Source organism: Elephas maximus, chromosome 27 (genome assembly GCF_024166365.1).
Source record: "Elephas maximus indicus isolate mEleMax1 chromosome 27, mEleMax1 primary haplotype, whole genome shotgun sequence".
Lineage (NCBI taxonomy): Eukaryota > Metazoa > Chordata > Mammalia > Proboscidea > Elephantidae > Elephas > Elephas maximus.
In genome coordinates, this window is record NC_064845.1 from 9,882,995 (window position 1) to 9,908,455 (window position 25,461).

The 25,461-nt window shown below is 39.6% G+C and overlaps 1 protein-coding gene across 9 annotated transcripts in view; it reads right to left on the reverse strand.

Annotated features, from left to right (window-relative positions):
• Window positions 1-25,461, reverse strand: part of RBMS3 (RNA binding motif single stranded interacting protein 3) — an 817,329-nt gene that overhangs the window by 288,828 nt on the left and 503,040 nt on the right. For all 9 annotated transcript variants that reach the window (XM_049870948.1, XM_049870956.1, XM_049870954.1 and 6 more), the window contains exon 6: window positions 7,203-7,282. In XM_049870948.1, coding sequence (XP_049726905.1) covers window positions 7,203-7,282 — 80 coding nt within the window. The remainder of the gene's footprint in view (window positions 1-7,202; window positions 7,283-25,461) is intronic.

Genomic DNA, 25,461 nt, shown 5'->3' on the forward strand with positions numbered 1-25,461 from the left:
TTGTCCCAAGGTGGAAAATTGGAGAAACAAGGTAGATGACGGGAGATGCTTCCAGGGCGCAGAGAGACTGGCCACCTCAGCTGCAGCTGAAATCACAGGTGTGTAGAGGGGACCTGATACAAGGCACAAAACTCACTCCAACCATTTCCACTCACCTGAAAATGACCCTCTGTGCCTTCTTTATCTAGCTTCTCATTATTCAGATTTAGAAATTGAATCCTCTCAGCCTCCTTTCTCCCATATCTAACTCATGCTGTGTTTACCTTCACAATAGCAGGTATAGCACCATAAAAAGTTTGAGAAATGACTGACCAAGTCCATTTCTATAGGATTGACACAGATTCTTAGGCTGTGTTGACCATGAAGTTGTGAAGTTCAGTAACAATATTCTAAGGTTGCTTCATCATGAAACAACTAGCTCCATGTTTCATACACAGAAATGATCTAAAAGGCATTACTAATGTTACAAATGAGAGGCTTCATAGAAAGCAGCTTCTAAGTATTGCAAAAGACCGATTACTAAAGAGAAATCTAAACTGATACCCAGTTGAGGCCTGTAGTGTTGACAAGACTTGTTATTTAAATGTTGGTTTAGTTTCACAAAAACGGAAAAAACAAAACAAAACAAAACACAGATTTGGACAATGCCTCACCCAAGCTAGACAAAAAATATATTTTTGCCAAACTGTACATCATAGTATTTTCCTATTCGTTGCCTTTTTTGCAACTCCAGTTGCATTTATGGACTTAACAGACTGGTACCCTAGAGGAGGAATCCCTGGATAGTACAGATGGTAATGCTCTAGGATGCTAACCGAAAGGCCGGAGGTTCAAGGCCATCTAGAGGTACCTGAGAAGAAAGGCCTGGTAATCTACTTCCAAGAAAATTAGTCATTGAAAAACCCTATGGAGCACAGTTTCACTCTGACACACATAGGATCACCATGAGTCAGAGTCTACTTGGTGGCAAATCGTTTACCACTGAGGAAACAATGGTACTCTGCAACACTTTCCATTGATAAAAATTTTAAAATTTTTGCTCACATACCCATATTTTGGAATCCTGTCTTTAGTATAAATTTCATTTAAGTACATTGTTGATACTCTATCTTGGGAGAAGTTTTAAACTTAAACAAACAATATTTATTTTATTTATTATCAGATTAAATGAAAAAAATAAAACATTATCAGATTATAAATATTTTTCTTCACAAGTTCCCAGGAGTTATACATATACACCCACAATCATACACATTTTTATTTACATAAACACATACAGTAAGCTATATGCCAAAATATCAAGGAGGCACACAAGTTTTATTTTATTTTTTAGAAAAACATGATTCCTTTAAGTGCTTAGTTACTTGTCCAAATTTCTCTTGGTCACAGTTCTTAAAATTTAAAAGGTCCCATAATGTGGTGAGCTCCCTTTCAACCTTCCCCTACTTCGTGGAGTTCAATTGGGATTAGAAAGAGTAAGAAAATAATATCAAAAGTGGGTTATTCCATTTTCTTCTGCAAAGACTGCCCCACTGATAAGCACAGGTGCTAACAGCACAAATCTAGTTTGGGAGCAACATGTGACTGACTTTTCCACAAACCAGCCTGCACGTTCTGTTCATCAATACACGTCCTTACACGTGGAGGCCTTTCCACATGGTCCATGGCTCTGCACTGGGGCTCTCTGAGAGCGAGCCTTTCAAGCTTCTGCTCAACAGATTCCTGAAGTGTCTGCGAACTTTCCCTTTGCTTTTGTCAGAGGTTTAAAGATGGAACGCTTTGGGGCTGCACAGTGTTGCTAAGCAATTTATTATGGGACAAAGAAATGTCTGGGGTTAGACAGGCAAGCAACTAATCATCCTCCATTTTGTCCAGAAACATCAGGATTGATGTGTAGGACATGCAACATTTATGGTACACCGTGTCTTCTTTTCCCTGTAGGGGAGGGAGAATATACTGGATGCTCTCTTTCAGCTGATAGCTTCAGCATTCGAATGATTACACTGTTTAACACACACCTTTTGGCCTCTTCTTTAAGTCCTTCCCACCTACCAGTAACAACACAGATGCCTGATCTTATTAACTTCCTGTTCCATATATACCAGAACTCAGATAATTTGATTTATGGCATGCATACTGAGCTTCGTTGATCCAGGGAACCAAAATCTGGGGAATAATATTATAAACCAAGGTGTACAGGGAACACCAACTCTGGTTCTAATAGGCATCTATGATCCATGATGTATTCATTAATTTTAGACCCAGGGAGAGGAAGTATGGTCCAAATGAAGATATCTACAAAGTTCCCTTCCAGCTCACAGTCTAACAGGAATTGAATCATATTTAATGAGTAAATAGTTCCTAGAACGACTCAAATAAAAAGGAGCTCAGCAAAATAAATATGGCCAATGTTACATGTCCTTTCAAATATCCCTAACTACGGCACTGGTGGTACAAATTGTTAGCGCTCACTGCTAACTAAAAGGTTGATGGTTCAAATCCACCAAGCAGTTCCGTGGGAGAAAGACCTACTTCCATAAAGACTACAGACAAGAAAACCCTATGGGGAAGTTCTACTCTATCACACTGGGTCACTAGGAGTCGAAATTGACTCAGAGGCACCTAACACCATCATGGTTTTAGAATTTGAAATTCAGAGCAGTGTCAAAGTATGGGGTTGGAGTAGGTTTTTTTTTCCCTTACCCTTTTGTAGAAATGCCACAGTAGGTAATTTGGAAACTCAACAATCATTCTCAAGAAAAATAATTGGCTTTGTATCTCTTTTAAGAGCAATTGTTATTGTCAAGAATGACAGAAATCAAAATGGTACTACATTTACCCATGACACATACATGTTTTCCCAAGTTGTCCCTAAATGGAGAAGGAAGCAATGTGAACATGGCACCATTTGCTCTCTACTTGCTTCCAGCAGAGTGGAAAGCAAGGCTCTAGTGTGAGAAGAAGGTAATTGATTTAATATGCAACCTTGTTAACATCTTTCCTAGGGCCTGAGGATCTCAGGTACCTACTGGATCATTGAGGTTCCCTCATCCACACAACCTTAAATCATTATATTGAAACCATCAATAGGCAACTTTACAAAGCTACCGATCTCTGAATTCAAAGATGCTAACCTTGATAATGCAGAACCTTGAGATTTTTATAAGTTTTTGAATTCTACTTTAGTTGCAGGTGGGTCAGTCCAACTATAAAGAACTGGTTTTAATTACCATACCTACAAGCAAGGACAATCTCTCCAAAGATACAGTAGTATTAAAAAATGTTAGGCAACTAGGCAGTTTTTTTTTAAAATATCAGATGAATGGGTTTCAGTGTCACATCAGGGCTCAAGGTGACATCTCAGTCTCAATCTTTAGGATCCACCACCAAATAGAATAGAAAATTAGATTAACATACAAGTTTCTCAAAGTATTATTTCAACTGTTGTTGTTGTCAGGTGCCGTCGAGTTAGTTCTGACAAAAAAACGATGAGAGCCAATAAACTCACACAACAACCAAAACCAGTTGCCTTGGACTCCCCACATACAGGCAAATTTGATTATACACCTCTCATGACTTTTCATGACTAGGAGTCCTGGTGGCCCAGTGGTTAAGTGGTTGAGAGCTATGGCTACTAACCGAAAGGTTCAAATCTACCAGCTGCTCTTTGGAAACTCCTATAGGGCAGTTCTAATCTGTGCTATAGGGTCACTATGACTCAGTAAATGCACTGAGTTTTGGTCTCATGACTCCGCAAATGCACCCCAATGAGGACATTTTACTACTGTACCTTCCAAAATACCCACACCTTGCCTTATGTCTTTTTTTATTCCTCATTAAATTTAAATATCAAAGATTAAATATCTTCAGTTAGTATTTGAAACACTTATTAAACTCTATTTAGCTTCCCAAGTAATGCATAAATGAGCAAATTCAAGAACTGATGATAATCGATATCATATATTTAATTCTATTATGTTGAGTTCAAATCTCAGAAGCATAAAGTTATATCTCTTAAGAGTTTTATCACGGAGTGTAATTAGTTTGCCTCTCATGCTCCCTCGAGATAAAAGTGAGTGAGAAACTCCTAAGTTCTTGCTATTCACAATGTTTCCATTGGGTGTAGCTATGATATTAGATAGGTCAGTATTGCAGCAGAGTGTTCAGGAAGTATATCCAAATATTTGGGGATTGTAGTGACTTTTTTCGTCTTTAGCTTTCAATTCTATTAGTTAGTTGTCTGTTCTATGGAAAGAACCAAATAAAATCCTTTCAAATTAATCAGGCCAAGAAAGATTTCAATGTCTTTTTCCAAAAAGGAGAAAATCAAAAAACAAAAACAAAAAAACGTGAGACCTGTATTGAAACGTGAATCAACACTAATTTCTACACAGCTTGCTTATTCTTTATTTTTTTTATATTACTTTGAGTGCCTTCTATATAAATAGGCATCTTTTAGATAAAAAAAAAAGATAAGTAAGGGGAAAAAAAGCCACTAACAATTCAACTCTTTTATTCAACGATAGGGCTGAACAGAGTATCTTGAAATTGCCTGTTTATGCTAAAACAAACCTGTTAACACCGAGTCAGTTGTGGCACAAAGCAACCCTATGGGGCAGAATAGAACTGCCCTGTAGGGTTTCCAAGGCTGTAATCTTTATAGAAGCAGGCTGCCACATCTTTCTCCAGTGGAACAGCTGGTGGGTTGAAACTGCTGACCTTTGATTAGCAGGCGAGTGCTTAACCACTGTGCCACAGAGCTCACTGTTTAAGCTAAAAAGGAGGGAAAAAAGTATTTCTCCAAAAATACAAGGGCCGCTTACATGCTGAGATGAAAACTGCTAACTCTTTTCTTAACAACACCATATGTCTCCAACCGGATCATAATACATTCAGTTCTCAAGGGAATCTTACACATGGAAGCTAATCAAATTAAGGAGCAGTCTTCACTGTATATTGACTCACTCGTTAACCAGTGATCAGCGCTTTTGTATTTTCCAGTTCTTCCTCCAAAACGTTGACCCGAAGGGACTTTCTGCTTTCCCGACATCCTCCAAAAACCAACCAAGAGTAAGAAGGACCCTTGACCCCTCCACAAAAATATTCCTCTTTTTGTTCACACTTCCTCTTCTACATAACCTCAATATATTTTAAGGTGGCACAGTGGCTGAGAGCTGGGCTGCTAACAAAAGGCTGGCAGTTCAAATCCATCAGCTGCTCCTTGGAAACCCTGTGGGGCAGCTCTACTCTGTCCTATAGGGTTGCTAGGGTGGAACTCCATGGCAACGGGTTGAAATGCCTTACCCTTGAACGCCTCAACGAAGGGGTTTAAATAGAGGTATTTCAAATGGGATTAAAATCCAGCATTTAGAGATCAAAAGGCACAATATTGTAGGATTGAAGAAATCACTATTTCTTTTTTCCCCGGAGAAGCACCGAAAACAGAACAACAAATGAACCAGCATGCAGTAGTCAGGTTTATTATTTTTTTTTTTTTTCTTACCTGCTGGTTGTAATTCTTCTTACTTTAGTGTTCCATTCAATCTTTATTTATTTTTTAACACCATAAGTAAGATCCATTTCAAGACTTTCCCACCTAATAATAAGTACCTTCCCTATATACTACTAGGAGCCCTGGTGGCACAACGGTTAAGCACTCTGTTGCTAACCAAAAGACTGGTGGTTCAAATCCACCCAGCAGCTCTGAGGGACAAAAACTTGGCAATCTGGTGCTGTAATGACTACAGCCTAGAAAACCCTACAGGGCAGTTCTACTCTGTCAAATGGGATCCCGATGAGATGGAATCGAATTGGCAGCACCTAACAACAACGAACATACACCACTATAAACTTGCTAATATAAATAGCAAGTTGAGATATTTCCAGCTTTAAAAAAACAAACCTCTTGCCATTGAGTGGATTTTGACTCATAGCAACCCTGTAGGACAGAGTAGAACTACCCTGTAGGATTTCCAAGGAGCAGCTGGTGGATTCGAACTGCTGACCTCCTGGTTAGCAGCTGAGCTCTTAACCATTGTGCGATTGGGCCCTGATAAACATGGTATATTTGATCCGATTATGTTGAGTATAATTCTTAATAACATAAATCTATGTCATTTTGTGAGGTGTGTAAAACATTAAGAATCTAAATAAAATGCCCTGGGATAGGGTAGATTAGGACTTTGCAAACTATCTGTGATGAATGTCCAGTTTTTTTTTTTTTGTTTGTTTAATTTCTAATCTGTCAATGATTGATATTTTTGTGAAATATAATATTATGCACTCAGATGTTATGACAATGTCAAATTGCTATTAAAAGTTTCTAAATGTTTACTCTCACTTTCTGTATTCTTCTTGTTGCAGGTTGGTAAGAAACCATTTGGGAACTGGCATCAAACCGTGAGTATCTCTGTTTAGATATTTTGTAAACTAGAGATCAGGATACCAACATTAGTAAGAGTCAAAAACTTCCTCCACCTCGTGCGCATTCTGAACTATTCTTTGCTATGTTTTCCTTCTAGCTCACTTTAGGGAATCAGCAACAGACGTTGAAAAGAAACATCGAAGAAGATGTCTTAGTATCTAGTGCTGCTATAACAGAAATACCACAAGTGAAATTTATTTTCTCACAGTTTAGGAGGCTAGAAGTCCAAATTCAGAGCGCCAGCTTTAGGGGAAGGCTTTCTCTCTCTGTTGACTCTGGAGGAAGGTCCTTGTCTCTTTAGCTTCTGCTTCCTGGTTCCTTGGAAATCTCCATGTGTCTTGGCATCTATCTGACCCCATCTCTGCTTCTCTTGTTTGCTTGTTTAATATTTTTTATATCTCAAAAGAGATTGATTTTAAACACACCCTATACTAATCCTGTCTCATCAACACAACAAAGACAACCCATTCCCAAATGGGATTATAACCACAGGCATAGAGGTTAGGATTTACAACACATATTTACAACTCATAGGGTTGCTATGAGTCAGTTTTTTTTATTTTGGGGGGACACAATTCAATTTATAACAGAAGAATAACCAAAACGTTTTCAGTAGTGTTGAGAAAGATGAGCGGTGACTTAGGATTAAAAAAAAAAAAAATTTATAAAAGCAATCTTTTTCCTTCCAGGGACCAGTCAAGGATCTTGTTGTGCACTGATTTGCATAGAAGCAATACACCTAGGCACAATTTACTGACTATTTAATGGCACTTCTTACCTGGGATGCCTGGTGGTGTTTTCAGATATTTTCCATTAAAATGTTGAATTACCACTTCACACTTTTCAGTAGATTCCATTCTGGGAAAAGAAGACAAAACAGAGTATCACTGACTTTTGTGGCATTGTGTACACCCAGGGAAAAATAATAAAAAGGAAAAGAAAAAAAAAAAAAGGAAATTAAGAAAGCATGGACAAGCTTGTTTTGAGAATTTTGCCAGAAATGTCAACTGTCTCAACAACCACCATAACAGGCAGGAGAACATCACAAATTCATCATTGCCTGGAGTAATGTTCACTCTCTATTGAAAGCTGCCTATGTAATGGCTTTCTGATGAGTCCTCTCCAGAGATAACATTGAGGCACTATCTCATTTGTTCACACAAAGAAGTCTGACAATTGGAAGTGCTTGATAAGTATCTATTGACTGATTGAATTTTGTTGTTAGGGACCATAGAGGTGATTAGACTTATAGTGACCCCACATGACAGAGAAGAACTGCCCCATTCAGTTTTCTAGACTGTAATCATTTCAGAAGCAGATCTTCCATGAAGCCCCTGGGTAGGTTTGAACAGCAAACCTTTCGGTTAGCAGCTGAGTGCTTAACCGATTGCTCCACCAAGGCTCCTTGGCAAATGTGAAAGAGGGACTTGCTATTGTTCTTCATACCAATAAGGGCACTGAGGCTTAGAGAGATGAACTACTTTGCTAAAAAGTGGTGGAGTCGGAATTTGAACACAGGCCTGTCAAACACCAAAGTCTGTAATGTAACTATGAAGCTCGTTGCCGAGAGACTTCACAAAAAAAGTTGACAAGATGTGTTTTAGTTGAACAGCTTGCGGCCTAAAGGAGTGGGTGATACAGTAACGTTGGCAGCAGCATTAAGACACTTACACTGGAAACCCACTGGGAGAAGGGTACCTAAACAGAAAGATTTGGGTTCCCAAATGTGAGAGGAGGAAAAATATATACAAACTTTTCTTATTTATTTATTTATCGTGCTTTAAGTGAAAGTTTACAAATCAAGTCAGTATCTCATAAAAAAACTTATACACGCCTTGCTATGTACTCCTAGCTGCTTTCCCCCTAATAAGACAGCACACTCCTTCTTTCTACCCTGTACTCCCTGTGTCCATTCAATCAGCTCCTGTCCCCCTCTGCCTTCTCATCTCACCACCAGACAGGAGCTGCCCACATAGTCTCATGTATCTATCTGAGCCAAGAAGCTCACTCCTCATCGGTGTCATTTACTGTCTTATAAAAAAAAAAAATTTTTTTTTTTTTTTTTGTCTTATAGTCCAGTCCGATCCTTGATTGGAATGGTTCCAGTCTTACAGAAGCTTGTGTTAATTTTGAATTTTACACAACTTTCTATTTTTTATACTGCATATTGTATTCTTAAATTGAGTTTCTTATGCCAAATTATGGCATCTCACATACAAGCTAATGATTGGGCTTTTTGATCCATACCATCACAATGCCCATTTTAGCAGTATTGTCATCTCTGAAATACAGTAGTAAATGAAACATTATCCAAACTATAAATTGTATCTGTCTATTATCATTTAATAAAACTGGGTGGTGGTGGTTGTTGTTAGGTGCCATTGAATCGATTCCAACTCATAGCAACCTCATGCACAGCGGAACAAGACACTGCCAGGTCCTGTGCCATCCTCACAATCATTACAATGTTTGACCTCATTGTTCAGCCACTGTGTCAATTCATCTCATTGAAAGTTTTCCTCTTTTTTTCCTGAATTTCTACCAAACATGCTGTCCTTCTCCAGGGACTGGTCACTCCTGATAACATGCCCAAAGTATGTGAGATGACGTCTTGCCATCCTCCATTCTATGGAACATTCTGGCAGTACTACTTCCAAGACAGATTTGTTTGCTCTTCTGGCAGTCCATGGTATAGTCAATATTCTTCACCAACACCACAATTCAAATCCATCGATTCTTCTTTGGTCTTCCTTATTCATTGTCCAGCTTTTCCATACATGTAAGGTGATTAAAAATATCATGGCTTACCATATCCCTGATACCAAAACCAGGTAAAGACACCACAAGAAAAGAAAATTATAGACCTATATCCCTCATGAATGTAGATGCAAAAATCCTCAACAAAATGTTAGCCAGTAGAATTCAACAACATATCAAAAAGATAATTCACCATGACCAAGAGGGATTCATACCAGGTATGTAGGGATGGTTCACATTAGAAAAACAATTAATGTAATGCACCATATAAATAAAACAAAAGATAAGAATCACATGATTTTATCAATTGATGCAGAAAAGGCATTTGACAAAATTCAACACTCATTCATGATAAAAACTCTCAGCAAAATAGGAATAGAAGGAAAATTCCTCAACATAATAAAGGGCATTTATACAAAGCCAACAGCCAACATCACCCTAGATGGAGAGAGCCTGAAAACATTCCCATTGAGATCGGGAACCAGACAAGGATGCCCTTTATCACCGCTCTTGTTCAACATTGTGCTGGAAGTCCTAACCAGAGCAATTCGGTTAGATGAAGAAATAAAGGGCATCCAGGTTGGCAAGGAAGAAGTCAAAGTATCTCTATTTGTAGATGACATGATCTTATACACAGAAAACCCTAAGGAATCCTCCAGAAAACTACTGAAACTAATAGAAGAGTTCAGCAGAGTATCAGGATACAAGATAAACATAAAAAATCAGTTGGATTCCTCTATACCAACAAAAAGAACATCGAAGAGGAAATCACCAAATCAATGGCATTTACAGTAGACACCAAGAAGATAAAATACTTAGGAATAAATCTTACCAGAGATGTAAAAGCCTTATACAAAGAAAACTACGGTACACTTCTGCAAGAAACCCAAAGAGACTTACATAAGTGGAAGACTATACCTTGCTCATGGATAGGAAGACTTAACATTATAAAAATGTCTATCCTACCAAAAGCGATCTATACATTTAATGCAATTCCGATCCAAATCCCAATGACATTCTTTAATGAGATGGAGAAACAAATCACCAATTTCCTATGGAAAGGAAAGAGGCCCCGGATAAATAAGGCATTACTGAAAAAGAAGAACAAAGTAGGAGGTCTTACTTTACTTGATTTTAGAACCTATTATACTGCCACAGTAATCAAAACAGCCTGGTACTGGTACAACAACAGATACATGGACCAATGGAACAGAATTGAGAATCCAGACATAAATCCACCCACATATGAGCAGTTGATATTTGACAAAGGCCCCAAAACAGTTAAATGGGGGAAAAGACAGTCTTTTTAACAAATGGTGCTGGCATAGCTGGATATTCATCTGCAAAAAAATGAAACAAGACCCATACCTCACTCCATGCACAAAAACTAACTCAAAATGGATCAAAGGCCTAAACATAAAATCTAAAACATTAAAGATCATGGAAGAAAAAATAGGGACAACGTTAGGAGCCCTAATACATGGCATAAAGAGCATAGAAAACATTATAAAGAACGTAGAAGAAAAACTAGATAACTGGGAGCTCCTAAAAATCAAACACTATGCTCATCCAAAGACTTCACCAAAACAGTAAAAAGACTACCTACAGACTGGGAAAAAGTTTTTAGCTATGACATTTCTGATCCGAGCCTGATCTCTAAAATCTACATAATACCGCAAAAACTCAACTGCTAAACGACAGATAACCCAATGAAAAAATGGGCAAAAGATATGAATAGACACTTCACTAAAGAAGACATTCAGGTAGCTAACAGATATATGGGGAAATGTTCAAGATCATTAGCCATTAGAGAAATGCAGATCAAAACTACAATGAGATTTCATCTCACTCCAACAAGGCTGGCATTAATCCAGAAAATGCAAAATGATAAATGTTGGAGAGGCTGTGGAGAGATTGGAACACTTATACACTGCTGGTGGGAATGTCAAATGGTACAAGCACTTTGGAAATCAATTTGGCCCTTCCTTAAAAAGCTAGAAATAGAACTACCATACGATCCAGCAATCCCACTCCTCGAAATATATCCTAGAGAAATAAGTGCCTTTACACGAACAGATATATGCACACCCATGTTTATTGCAGCACTGTTTGCAACAGCAAAAAGCTGGAAGCAACCAAGGTGCCCATCAACGGATGAATAGATAAATAAATTATGGTATATTCACACAATGGAATACTACGCATCGATAAAGAACAGTGACGAATCTCTGAAACATTTCATAACATGGAGGAGCCCGGAAGGCATTATGCTGAGTGAAATTAGTCAGTTGCAAAAGACCAAATATTGTAGAAGAACACTATTATAAAAACTTGAGAAATAGTTTAAACTGAGAAAAAAACATTCTTTTGTGGTTACGAGAGGGGTGAAGGAGGGAGGGTAGGAGAGGGGTACTCACTAATTAGATAGTAGATAAGAACTATTTTGGGTGAAGGGAAAGACAGCACACAGTACAGGGGAGGTCAGCACAATTGGACTAAACCAAAAGCAAAGAAGTTTCCTGAATAAACTGAATGCTTCGAAGGCCAGCGTAGCAGGGGCAGGGGTCTGGGGACCATGGTTTCAGGGGACAACTAAGTTAATTGGCATAATAAAATCTATTAAGAAAGCATTCTGCATCCCACTTTGAAGAGTGGTGTCTGGGGTCTTAAACGCTAGCAAGCAGCCATCTAAGATGCATCAATTGGTCTCAACCCACCTGGATCAAAGGAGAATGAAGAACACCAAGGACACAAGGCAATTACGAGCCCAAGAGACAGAAAGGGCCACATGAACCAGTGACTACATCATCCTGAGGCCAGAAGAACTAGATGGTGCCCGGCTACAACCGATGACTGCCCTGATAGGGAACACAACAGAGAACCCCTGAGGGAGCAGGAGAACAGTGGGAGGCAGACCCCAAATTCTCATACGACCAGACTTAATGGTCTGACTGAGACTGGAAGGATCCTGGTGGTCATGGCCCCCAGACCTTCTGTTGCCCCAGGACAGGAACCACTCCTGAAGCCAACTCTTCAGACATGGATTGGACTGGACAATGTGTTGGAGAGGGATGCTGGTGAGGAGTGAGCTTCTTGGATCAGGTGGACACTTGAGACTATGTTGGCATCTCCTGCCTGGTGGGGAGATGAGAGGGTGGAGGGGGTTAGAAGCTGGTGAAAAGGACACGAAAAGAGAGAGCGGAAGGAGAGGGCAGGCTGTCTCATTAAAAAAAAAAAAAAAATTGGGAGTGTGTAGCAAGGTGTATATGGGTTTTTGTGTGAGAGACTGACTTGATTTGTAAACTTTCACATAAAGCACAATAAAAATTATTTAAAAATAAAAATATCATGGCTTGTGTCAGACACACCTTAGTTCTCAAGGTGACATCTTTGCTTTTTAACACTTTAAAGAGGTCTTTTGTAGCAGATTTGTCCAAAGCAATACATTGTTTGATTTCCTGGCTGGTGCTTCCATGGATGGTGATTATGGAGTGAAGTAAAATAAAATTCTTGACAACTTCAATATTTTCTCCAATTATCGTGATGGTGTTTTTTGGTTTAGTTGTGAGAATTTTTGTTTTCTTTATGTTGAGGTATCATCCATACAGAAGGCTGTAGTCTTTGATCTTCATCTGTAAGTGCTTCAAATTTCCTTCACTTTTGGCAAGCAAGGTTGTGTCCCCTGCATACGGCAGGCTGTTAATGAATCTTCCTCCAATCCTGATGCCTTGTTTTTCTTTATTTACTTTGGATTACTTTCTCAGCAGTAGAGAGAATGGTGAAAGGATACAACTCTGACACCCTGACACATACCTTTCCTGATTTTAAACCAAGCACTATCCTCTAGTTCTGTTCTAAAGATTACCTCTTGGTCTATGTACAGGTTCTACAGACAAAAATTAAGTGTTCTGGAATTCCCATTCTTCACAATGTTATCCATAATTTCTTATGATGCACATATTCAAATGCCTTCAAATAGCCAATAAAACACAGGTAAACATCTTTCTGGTATTCTCTGCTTTGAGCCCAGATCAATCTGACATCAGTAATGACATCTCCCATTTCCACAGATGTCATCCATTTAATTTCTCTGTATTTCATCTGGCAAGGTTCATGTGTATAGTCGTCATTTACATTTTTTTAAAAAAGGCATTTGTAATGAATATGTGGCTTGTGTTGGAATATTGTACCGTGTGATACCCCGCACTGTTTCTATCACCAAGGCCATATTTTTCAACTACAGATCCTTCTTCATTTCCAACTTTTGCATTCCAATCACCAGTAATTATCAATGCATCTTGATTGCACATTTGATCAATTTCAGATTGCAGAAGCTGATAAAAATCTTCAATTTCTTTTTCTTTGGCATTAGAAATTGGTGTGTAAATTTGAATAATAGTTGTATTAACTAGTCTTCATTGTAGGTGTATGGATATTATCCTATCGCTGACAGTGTTGTACTTCAGAATAGATCTTCAAATGTTCTTTTTGACAATGAATGTGACGCCATTCCTTTTCAATTTGTCATTTCTGGCCTAGCAGACCATATTATTGTCTGATTCAAAATGGCCAAAACCAGTCCATTTCAGCTCATTGATGCCTAGGTTATCGATCTTCGAGCATTCCATTTAATTTTTGACAACTTCCGATTTTCCTAGATTCATACTTTGTACATTCCAAGTTTTCATTGCTAATGGATATCTGCAGCTCTTTCTTCTCATTTTGTGTCATGTCACATCAACAAATGAATGTCCCTAAAGCTTGACTCCATCCATGTCATTAAGGTTGACTCTACTCTGAGGAGGCAGCTCTTCCCCAGTCATATTTTGAGTGCCTTCCAACCTGAGAGGCTCATTTTTCTGTACTATATTAGACAATGTTCTGCTGCTATTCATGAGGTTTTCACTGGCCAATTTTTTCAGAAGTAGATCGCCAGGTCCTTCTTCCTAGTCTGCCTTAGTCTAGAAGCTCCGCTGAAACTTGTCCACCATGGTTGACCCTTCTGGCATTTGAAATATCAGCAGCATAGCTTCCAGCATCAAAGCAACATCCAAGATACCACAGTACGACACACTGACAGACGAGTGGTGGAAAACTGGGTCGGGAAGATAAAAATTAAAGAGTTGATTTTGATGAAAGGAAATTAAGTTCCATAAACGCTACACTGAAGATAAAAGTAGATTTTTAGAACATCACATATACACATGAAAGAATGTATATGAAATGTGTCTAAAAGGCAAAGTATGACTTTGGATTTTCTGCTGTTATTAATATGTACTTTCTTGGAATGGAGCCCTTAGACACAAGTTGTAAAGCTTTCTTATATTTGAATTTCATGTGTGTTACATGCACAAGGAAGCAAGATAAGGAAAAAATATGTTAACAAATGCCAAATGAGTTATAATTACATTTACAGCTATAAAAACCAAAATCAAACCTTTTGGCATCAAGTTGATTCTGACTCATAACGACTCTATAGGACAGGGTAGAAGTGTCCCATATGGTTTCCAAGGAGTGCCGGTAGATTCGAACTGCCAACCTTTTGGTTAGCAGCCACGCTCTTAACCACTATGCCACCTGGGCTTCCGTTATAGCCACACGATACCAAAAGTTGAAGGAATCCCAGAAGCCAGGGGGACACTAAGTAGGCACCCAACCCAGCCAGTGCCTAAGAAGTGCAGGAGAAACCTCTTGCGGGAATTAGGGCACGGGGTGGGCTGGACAGATGAGAGGGCCTGTGTCTTTTGTACAATGAGGGAGAGTGAGCAGATGACTGTGGGTGGGGCGGAAATCTCACTGGGGAAATTCTTGGAAATAAGCTCACACACAGATAAGTGCACCTGAATTATCAGGTTAAGGAATTCGAAGGTGATGTCAGATACAGTATCCACTTGAGCAGTTATAATTATTTTCTGAAAGGAGCCCTGGTGGCACAATGGTCAAGCTCATGTGCGGCTACTAACTGAAAAGGTTAGCAATTCCAGGATCTGCTAGAGAAAGACCTGGTGATCTGCTCCTGTAAAGATGATAGCCTAGGAAACTCCATGGGGCAGTTCCACTCTGTCAGATGGGGTCGCTTGGAGTTGGAACTGACTTAACAGCATACAGCAACAACAAATTATTTTCTGACTCTAATTAAAAAAAAAATTTGCTCTCAGATGAGTACTCCTATGAGGCATAAGATGGATCCACATCTTTCTACATCAATACGAATGGAAAATCTCTACCTGCAAAGCAGGAATGACCCCATGGACGTGAGACCTGCGTGGTTACACAGAGCCGTGTGTTTAGAACAACCCCCCACTTGGTCTAACTCTCTGCTGCCACCATCTTGAAATTCTCAATAATTTTTTAACAAGGACCCCATAGTTTGGTCTTTCCCTGGGCCCACAAATCATGTAGCTGGTCTTGCTATTAGCATAACTAACCAGATATGAACAGATCACCATTCTTTTTATCCCTGGGGACACTGGATCCACAGAAGTGTTATTCTGAGGAAAGTCTTAAAAAAGAATCAAGTTTTTGTCCAAACAAGGGAGGGCGGGGACTTTAAGCTTAGTATTATGTGATGTGTAAGAAATAAAAATAAAAACAAAGATAACATTTAGTGTTTTCACTACTTAATCACAAATTCCCCCCATATAGAAGGTATTTGGATTAGGAAGGCAAGAATATTCTTTCCCTGTTCCAAATATTTAGGCGCTGCTAAGGACAATTTTCTAACTTTCTTGTTTTATTTTCAGTGGAAGCTTTTACAGTAAGTCTTCCAGCTTATTATGATTTTTTTTTTTTTTTTTTCCGAGATAGGAAACTTCCATTTCCAGGAACAAAAGCATTCTAATTCCGCTCTTTCTCTCTTCCCACAGGATCTACTATGCATTGTCTCTTAGGGAAAATAACCTTTCCTCCTAGCAGAAACATGAATGGGAGAGGAAATGTAAGCCCTTAATTACTGCAGATGTTACTTTATGGAATTTTTATTCCAGAAGAGCTACAGAATGAAAAGCGTATGCCCCAGAGCCCCCTCCGCGCCCAATCCCTCTCTGGGTACTCATCTAGATAAAAGCCAGTTAAAAATCTGAAGCTTGCTTGCAAAGAGTCCTATAAATCAAATCCTTTCTCTTTGTCTGAAAATGAGATGGAATTCTTAAATGAAGGCCAAAACTAGATGGGGGTTAGTTTGTGTGTGTGTGTGTGTGTGTGTGTGTGTTGTTGATCCTACATAGTGTGTTTTAGAGAACACGGGAGGAAGCTAAGCAAGAGAATCAGGTGGCTAACCCCATCCCCACATCTAAAATATTTTTTCCTGGCCTGAGAGCCTCAAGTCATCCCTTCTGGATTCTATGTATGGTCATCTTACTGGTGTTTTATAGCCCTTGCAAGCCAGATGGGGACTGTTTCCATGAGCACAAAGATGGCGCCTTAGATTGTTCATTGTGGCTTCGCTCACGTTTAAGTGAATGTCTGCAGTGAGCCTTTAGAGACACTGGTCTCTGAAAGAATAAATGCAATAAAAGTCTGTTTTCTGTAGCTGCTGGCGTTTACTGTCAAACCATGTAATGCTGTACCATCCAGCAGTGACAATTTCATTTTAATACACGGGGCACATTTTAACAAGGCAAAGCTGTCCCAGCAAAGATGGCAATGAAGGAGCTGCCAAGGAGAAAGGCTCAGTCTTCCTCATGCATTTTATGTGGGAAAAGAACCAAAGTGAGACCCCCGGAGCTCTGCGAGGAAAGGGGTGGGCTTTGAATAGCCATCTTGGCAAAGTCATGCCCATTCTCTTCTCAAGTTTCACAATTAACCACGCTGAAATGCCAGCTCAAGCTATCAGAAATCTGGCACACCTTCCGCTGAAATTGACACGAGCATTATCCAGTGGGTCTGAAAAGACGGTACATCAAACAAAGCTGTCTTTACAAGTCGCTTTCAGAATCACTGACTCAGTACAACTGCATATATTCTTCCTTGGTGGTACCTGAACCCCCTCATGTCCCTCGGAACAACTCGTGTGCCAGGCCAACCATTCACCTGACAGTATGTTAATTAGGCTCTTACAAGCTCCAACCACAGTATAAAGCTTCAGGGTTTTCTGTTAGGTCTGATGTTTAAATATAAACACACATTAAAGGTCCTGTTTGACATTCTTTCTTGTCTCAGTGCCTAGAAACCTGGCTTCAGTCACTTGAAAAGCACCAGAGAATTGTGTTACTAAGAGGAGCTAGGTTCATAGCCAATACAATTCCCACAGGCAAATGACATCAGATAAGAGCTGATCCAATATAAGTAGAATGTTCTGGGTCAGACTTAACACGCAGTAGTGGAAAATCTTTTGTAAAGCCATTTTCAACCCACCTAGAACACACTTATTTCAATAGAGAATCTCTCCATTCATGTTCTTAAAGAAATAAACATTATTAACCACGGATCAAAAACGAGTCCACTCTCATTTATTTTGGTTAATTAGAGGTTTCCACTATTGTGAAATTTTTGAGGTTTTGCAATCACAGGCCTGTACGAATTATTGGCAACGGAGAGCATCCAGCTTTAGAGCCACTCATCCTCATATCCGGTAAGATTTAAGAAAAGCGTCAACATAAAAAAAAAATTTTTTTTAAATATTAAAATGTGCAAGCACTCCTTCTGATATTTCAAAAACAATGATGTCATTTACTTCTTAATCTGTGTAACGGAAGGATTAATCATGCGTCCCAGGGACAAAAACGAGTGAATGAATGAGTTGAATTCTCTTCTTAGTTTTTGCATTCTTTGTTCTTCCTGCCAGGTGCCTGACATTCTTAGGACACAAGTGTCATAAATGACAAAGAGTAAAGCCGAGTGGCCTCCTTGGCTTTGCAGAAACCCAGGTATTTTGGCTGTACCTTGCTCAGCACAACAACTCACTCCTCTTAGGAAATGTAAAGGTGGACACTATTTGCCTAATGAAAACCCATCCCACAGTTTTAGTATTGCATAATTTCAGGACTGGAAATGGCCTGAGGTATTAATGTCTACATTGTACAGATGAAAGAAACTAACACTGGGAGATTGTGGTTGGCTTCCCTAAAGACTAGTTAGTGAAAGAGCCTGGAATAGAACCTGCGTTTCAACTCTCAATTCATATGGCTTATTTGGAAGAGATGGTGCTCCATAGCTGGCCTTCTAGACCCACGTTGATAAACTTCAATCTGCTCGGAAGCTGGATGGGTCCTGCTATCTCCACTCTACCCAGTCAACCATGGTGCTATACCCCTGACATGATGTGACAACAAGGGCATTTCACCTTCATAGCATTCTTTCCTAAAACCCATAATTCCAGTCTAATCATGAGAAAAATATCAGACAAACCCAGACTGGGGGCTAGTCTCCAGGATGCTGGCCAGTATTACTCAGGAGAAATGGGGAAACTATCACAGACCAGAGCAGAGTAGTGAGGCATGACAGCTAAATGCAGTAAGATACCCTGGACTGGATCCTGGAACAGATGAAAGACTCTTAATGGAGAAATTGGCAAAATAAAAATACAGGCTAGAGTTAATAGCAATGTATCCAGGTCAGCTTCCTAATTTTGAAAATGTGCCATGGTATTGCAAGGGTTAACAATGGGGGAAACGGGGTATGGGTATATGGGGACTCAGTATTAGTGTTGCAACTTTTCTTAATCGAAATTCAAAATTTTTTCAAAATTAAAAGCTTACTAAATAGTACTACACGTTAAAGTTACCAGGAAACTATTTAGAAAAGAAGCCAGAGCCTGGGCCCCAACCTAGGAGATTCTGAGTTAATTGATTTGGCATGAGGCCCAGACACATAGTTTTAAAAGATGCCCAGGTGATTCCAGTATGCAACGAGGGTTGACAAATACTGTTCTGGAGTTCTGTGTCAGGTGCCCCAAACTACAGACCAACGGGTGAGTTTTGTTTGAACTACAGATTTTCAGAAAAATTGAAATAGTTGTCAACACTGAAAAATTGGAAGACTTCACATGAAAATTTCAGTTTCTGACTCTTCTTAAACATGGGATGGTCTAAGGCAGATTTTCTGCATGGCACCCCTGGGCTGGAGTTAAAGAGTAGTTGCTTTCTTTACCCAGAGCCAATTTGCCATCTCCCTACCAGCCCCTATCCATTGTCAGTCCTAAGATGAAGTATCAGACACTATTATCACTGATTTTACTTTTTTTTCTTCTAAATAGTGGAGTCAAGAGAGGACAAAAAATCTATCTGCATGTTTTTCTGCTTGGCCCTCCCCCATATGTACATAGATCAAGATGCAATCCTTCGAAGAGAACAAAGGGTACTGCGTGGTTTACAATCAGAAAAGATGTGCATCCGGGTTATATCCTCTCACCATGCTTATTCAATCTGTATGCTGTGCAAATAGTCTGAGAATCTGAACTATGTGAAGAAGCACGGGGCATCAGGATTGGAGCAAGCCTCATTAACAAACTGCGATATGCAGAGGATACAACATTGCTTGCTGAAAGGCAAGAGGACTTGAAGCACTTACTGATGGAAATTAAAGACTTCAGCCTTCAGTATGGATTACACCTCAACATAAAGAAAACAAAAATCCTCACAACAGGACCAATAAGCAACATCATGATAAATGGAGAAAAGATTGGAGTTGTCAAGGATTTCATTTTACTTGGATTCACAATCAACAACCATGGAAGCAGCAGCCAGGAAATCAAACAACGTATTGCATTAGACAAATGTGCTGCAAAAGACCTCTTTAAAGTGCTAAAAAGCAAAGACGTCACCTTGAGGACTAAGGTGCGTCTGATGCAAGCCATGATATTATCAATGTGTCGGAAAGCTGGACAGTGAATAAGGAAGACCGAAGAATTGTTGGATATGAATTTTGGTGTTGGTGAAGAATATCGAATATACCCTATATCGTGGACTGCCAGAAGAACAAACAAATCTGTTTTGGAAGAAGTACAACCAGAAGTGAGGGTGGCAAGACTTTTCCTTGCTTACTTTGGATACATTATCAAGAGGGACCAAACCCTGGAGAAGGACATCATGCTTGGTAAAGTAGAGGGTGAGTGAAAAAGACAAAGATTCTCAATGAAATGGGTCAACACAATGGCTGCAACAATGGGCTCAAACATAGCAACAATTGTGAGGATGGTGCAGGTCAGGGCAGTGCTTCCTTGTCTTGTACATGGGGTTGCCAGGAGTTGGAACTGACTCAATGGCATCTACCAACAACAATGGCAACATATATCTTCGTTGTCCTGCTCTATGCCCCTAAGAAATGACCTTTCTATGGACTGTATCACCATGTCTCCCTTATTTGCTGGCTTTAATTAGGGCTGGTGGGACTTCTGAAGGCAGGAGTAGAGAGAGATCAGAGAGGTTTTTCCTCATCCCTTCCTGCTTTGCTGCCACATCTCTCACTGGGGTCTAACAGTGGTCTCATCCCTCCCTAACTATAACTCTTGCCGGGCAGCCCCTCCTCCATGTCTCTCCACTTGATCCTTCACCCCTAGGTATGGTAAGGGCTTCCCTCTCTTGCTGGTCTCTGAGTGTCTCAACATCTCTTCATCAGTTTCTTTAACTGTGCCCACATTTCTGGAAATAATCCTTCATTCTCACTCCTCAGTTCAATCACCTGAGGTAAAATTCTGCTTCCAGCCAGTACCCTGACAGATACACCATAAAACTATCAAACACAGAGAAACCAAAGGGTATCCCAGAGGCTGTATGTTTCAAGAAAAATGTAAGCGGAAAAAAAATTTTTTTTGTCTTAATACTCGATCTATAAACTGTTTCTCTCACTAAATTATGTGTCTAACTCCAGTGTGAACCCTTGTCCAGACGCATACTATTCAAAATCTATCTTTTAACCCTACATTGGTGTTTTCAAAAGGGCTTATTTTTTTCATATAATTTTTATTGTGCTTTAAGTGAAAGTTTACAAATTGAGTCAGTCTATCACACAAAAACTTATATACACCTTGCTACATACTCCCAATTACTCTCCCCCTAATGAGATAGTCTGCTCTCTCCCTCCATTCTCTCTTTTCAGGTCCATTTTGCCAGCTTCTAACCCCTTCTACCCTCTCATCTCCCCTCCAGGCAGGAGATGCCAACGTAGTCTCAAGTGTTCACCTGATCCAAGAAGCTCACTCCTCACCAGCATCCCTCTCCAACACATTGTCCAGTCCAATCCATGTCTGAAGAGTTGGCTTCAGGAATGGTTCCTGTCCTGGGCCTACAGAGGGCCTGGGGGCCATGACCACCAGGGTCCCTCTAGTCTCAGTCAGACCATTAAGTCTGGTCTTTTTTTTAAGAATTTGGGGTCTGCATCCCACTGCTCTCCTGCTTCCTCAGGGATTCTCTGTTGTGTTCCCTGTCAGGGCAGTCATCAGTTGTAGCTGGGCACCGTCTAGTTCTTCTGGTCTCAGGATGATGTAGTCTCTGGTTCATGTGGCCCTTTCTGTCTCTTGGGCTCGTAATTGCCTTGTGCCCTTGGTGTTCTTCATTCTCCTTTGATCCAGGTGGGTTGAGACCAATTGATACATCTTAGATGGCTGCATGCTAGCATTTAAGACCCCAGGCAGCACCCTTCAAAGTGGGATGCAGAATGTTTTCTTAATAGATTTTATTATGCCAAGTGACTTAGATGTCCCCTGGAACCATGGTCCCCAGACCCCTGCCCCTGCTACACTGGCCTTCAAAGCATTCAATTTATTCAGGAAACTTCTTTGCTCTTGGTTTAGTCCAATTGCGCTGACCTCCCCTGTACTGTGTGCTGTCTTTTCCTTCACCCAAAATAGTTCTTATCTACTATCTAACTAGTGAATACCCCTCTCCCACCCTCCCTCTTTCACCCCTCTTGTAACCACAAAAGAATGTTTTCTTCTCAGTTTTCTTATAATAGTGGTCTTATACAATATTTGTGCTTTTGCAACTGACCAATTTCACTCAGCATAATGCCTTCCAGGTTCCTCCATGTTATGAAATGTTTCACTGATTCCTCACTGTTCTTTATCAATGCGTAGTATCGCTATGAGTCGGAATTGACTTGACGGCACTGGGTGGTAGTTAGTATTCCATTGTGTGAATATACCATAATTTATTTACCCATTCATCCATTGATGGGCACCGTGGTTGCTTCCATCTTCTTACTGTTGCAAACAGTGCTGCAATAAACATGGGTGTGCATATATCTGTTCGTGTAAAGGCTCTTATTTCTCTAGGATGTATTCCGAGGAGTACAATTGCTGGATCATATGGTAGTTCTATTTCTAGCTTTTTAAGGAAGGGCCAAATTGATTTCCAAAGTGCTTGTACCATTTGACATTCCCACCAGCAGTGTATAAGTGTTCCAATCTCTCCACAGCCTCTCCAACATTTATCATTTTGTGTTTTTTGGATTAATGCCAGCCTTGTTGGAGATGAAATCTCATTGTAGTTTTGATCTGCATTTCTCTAATGGCTAATGATTGTGAACATTTCCTCATGTATCTGTTAGCTACCTGAATGTCTATTCATATCTTTTGCCCATTTTTTAATTGGGTTATTTGTCTTTTTGTAGTTGAGTTTTTGCAGTAGCATGTAGATTTTAGAGATCAGGTGCTGATCGGAAATGTCATAGCTAAAAACTTTTTCCCAGTCTGTAGGTAGTCTTTTTACTGTTTTGGTGAAGTCTTTGGATGAGCATAAGTGTTTGAGTTTTAGGAGCTCCCAGTTATCCAGTTTTTCTTCTACATTCTTTAAAATGTTTTCTATACTGTTTACGCCTTGTATGAGGGCTCCTAATGTTGTCCCTATTTTTTCTTCCATGATCTGTATTGTTTTAGATTTTATATTTAGGTCTTTGATCCATTTTGAGCTTGTTTTTGTGCATGGAGTGAGGTATGGGTCTTGTTTCTTTTTTTCTTTTTGCAGATGGATATCCAGTTATGCCAGCACCGTTTGTTAAAAAGACTGTCTTTTCCCCATTTAACTGTTTTGGGGCCTTTGTCAAATATCAACTACTCATATGTGGATGGACTTATGTCTGGATCGAAAGGACTTATGATAATGAAATGAAAGGAAATTAAATTAAAAAGCTAAAAATGAGGTAAAGAAGGAATTAATAAGCATAGTATGGGCAGGTTCAGATAAGGCCTGTCATTCAGTGCCGCTGGAATGCATTAGACCTTTTAATCCATGTCTTTGAGCTATAGCCATATTTCATTCCTGGATATCATTATCTACTGCATGTCTTTCCCATGCTCTGTGGTCTAACAACTTTGCCTTATTTCTGTTTCCCAAACACGCCAAACTTGGTCCCACCTTAGATCTTTTACTTCCTTTCCCTTGGACAAGAGATTCTCCCCTTCCCACCCCCGATCAAGAGATTCTCAAGACTGGTTTCGTCTTATCATTCACATCTCAGTTTAAATGTGACCTCCTTAGAAGGCCTTCCTATCCTTGTCCTCCCACTTCTCACGCTCCCATACTTTGTCACATCCACTCGTTTTCTTTTTAAAACACTTTATATTTTATGACATTAACTATTTGATATTTGATGATTTGTGTGATTGCAACTCCCACCCAGTAGAATGTAAGTGCCAGGAAAGCAGATAGTTCCTTTTATGATACATCTTTAAATTACTTCATGAGGAATAATGACTTGCACACTAATAGGACCCATAGTATGTTTACTGATGAATTGAATGAATGAATAAATTTTACCTATCAGGAAAGGAGGCACAGAGTGTTTAAGTAACTGGCCCCAAAACACACAGCTAGAAGGTGCAAAACTGAGATGTAAGCTAAAGCCAGGTTTATAACCAAGGGGATATAGAAAAGTGATGGATTGGTCCAACTCACAGAATGCTGGTCCCCTATTTCATACCTTTGAATTATGGTGTTGGTGAAGGATATTGAATACACCATGGACTGCCAGAAGAACGAACATATCTGTATTGGAAGAAATACAGCCAAAATGGTTCTTTGAAGCAAGGATGGCAAGACTTTGTCTCACATACTTTGGACATGTTATTAGGAGGGACCAGGCCCTGGAAAGGGACACCATGCTTGGTAAAGTGGAGGGTCAGTGAAAAAGGAGAAGACCCTCAATGAGATAGACTGATACAGTGACTGCAACAATGGGCTCAAGCATAACGACAATTGTGAAGAAGGCTCAAGACCAGGCAGTGTTTCATTATTTTATACATAGGGTCACTATGAGTCAGAACCGACTTGATGGCACCTGACAACAACAACAAGGTACTAAATAAAAGAGAATCAAACTTCTAGTCCAGAGTATATTGCGCTAGCTTTCCAAGGCTTTCTTCTCTCTTGACTAGAAGCAGACAGCATGCCTCAAATCCCCATAGCCTTCTGAATGCCCAGAGTCTTCATGACGGTTTGTGCTTACAGTAGGGATAGAGCAGAGAGATCTTCTTGGCTCCGAGCACATTGACTGGCCACTATTTCCAGTCTTGAGTTAAGAAAGTTTTCCAACTTCAGTTTCTCAGATTTCCTTTTCCAGACTCTCCTGCAGAGGGAAGGCTCTGGAATCTAGTCATTTTAACTTTATAATAATGAAGGAATACAATGTATGTTCCCCTTCTCTAAATTTTTACAAAAGCATGCATAGAGCAAGAATTGGGTCCAGGAAATTTCAGAATAATAGATTATTTGAGGCAGTTTAATTAGTCTGTTTGTTTGATCGATTGGTAAGTTGTGGTCCTAGAACCCAGGGCTCAGAATATACGGAGAAAGAAAGCAGAATGTTCTGCCTCCTCCAGCTGTGATCATGAACTTTCCACTTGCTGAGGGTAAAAGAAAGACAAAAAGGGAATGATAAGAAACAGATGAGGGTAAGAGAAGGCACGCACACAAAACAAGAATAAAGACGAAGAAGTTGGAGGGTGGGCCAGGAGTAGACGCTGCACAGGATCACACCTGTCAGCAATTGGGAGAGGAATTAAAATTACCAAAAGGAATAAAATATAACGGCCCTTATTTCCCTCAAACTCAGCAAACACAACTGTAACCTGTTTCTGTGCAAACACAGCTGTGGTTTGGTGATTACTAGTCACTAAGTTTATATTTTAGAGATTTTCTTTGGTCACATTTGATTTCCTGGTTCTGTGCATTTGAGATAGTAAGAGACATGACAAGAGAATCGCCAAAAAAGGTAAGGGAAAAAGCATTAATAAAAAGATGAACTCAAGGTAGATATAAAATATAGTAAAAACAAATTCCAAACAACAAAAAAAAACAAATTTTGATAGACATAATGGTGGTTTTAAAGGCAAGCTCAGCTGCTAA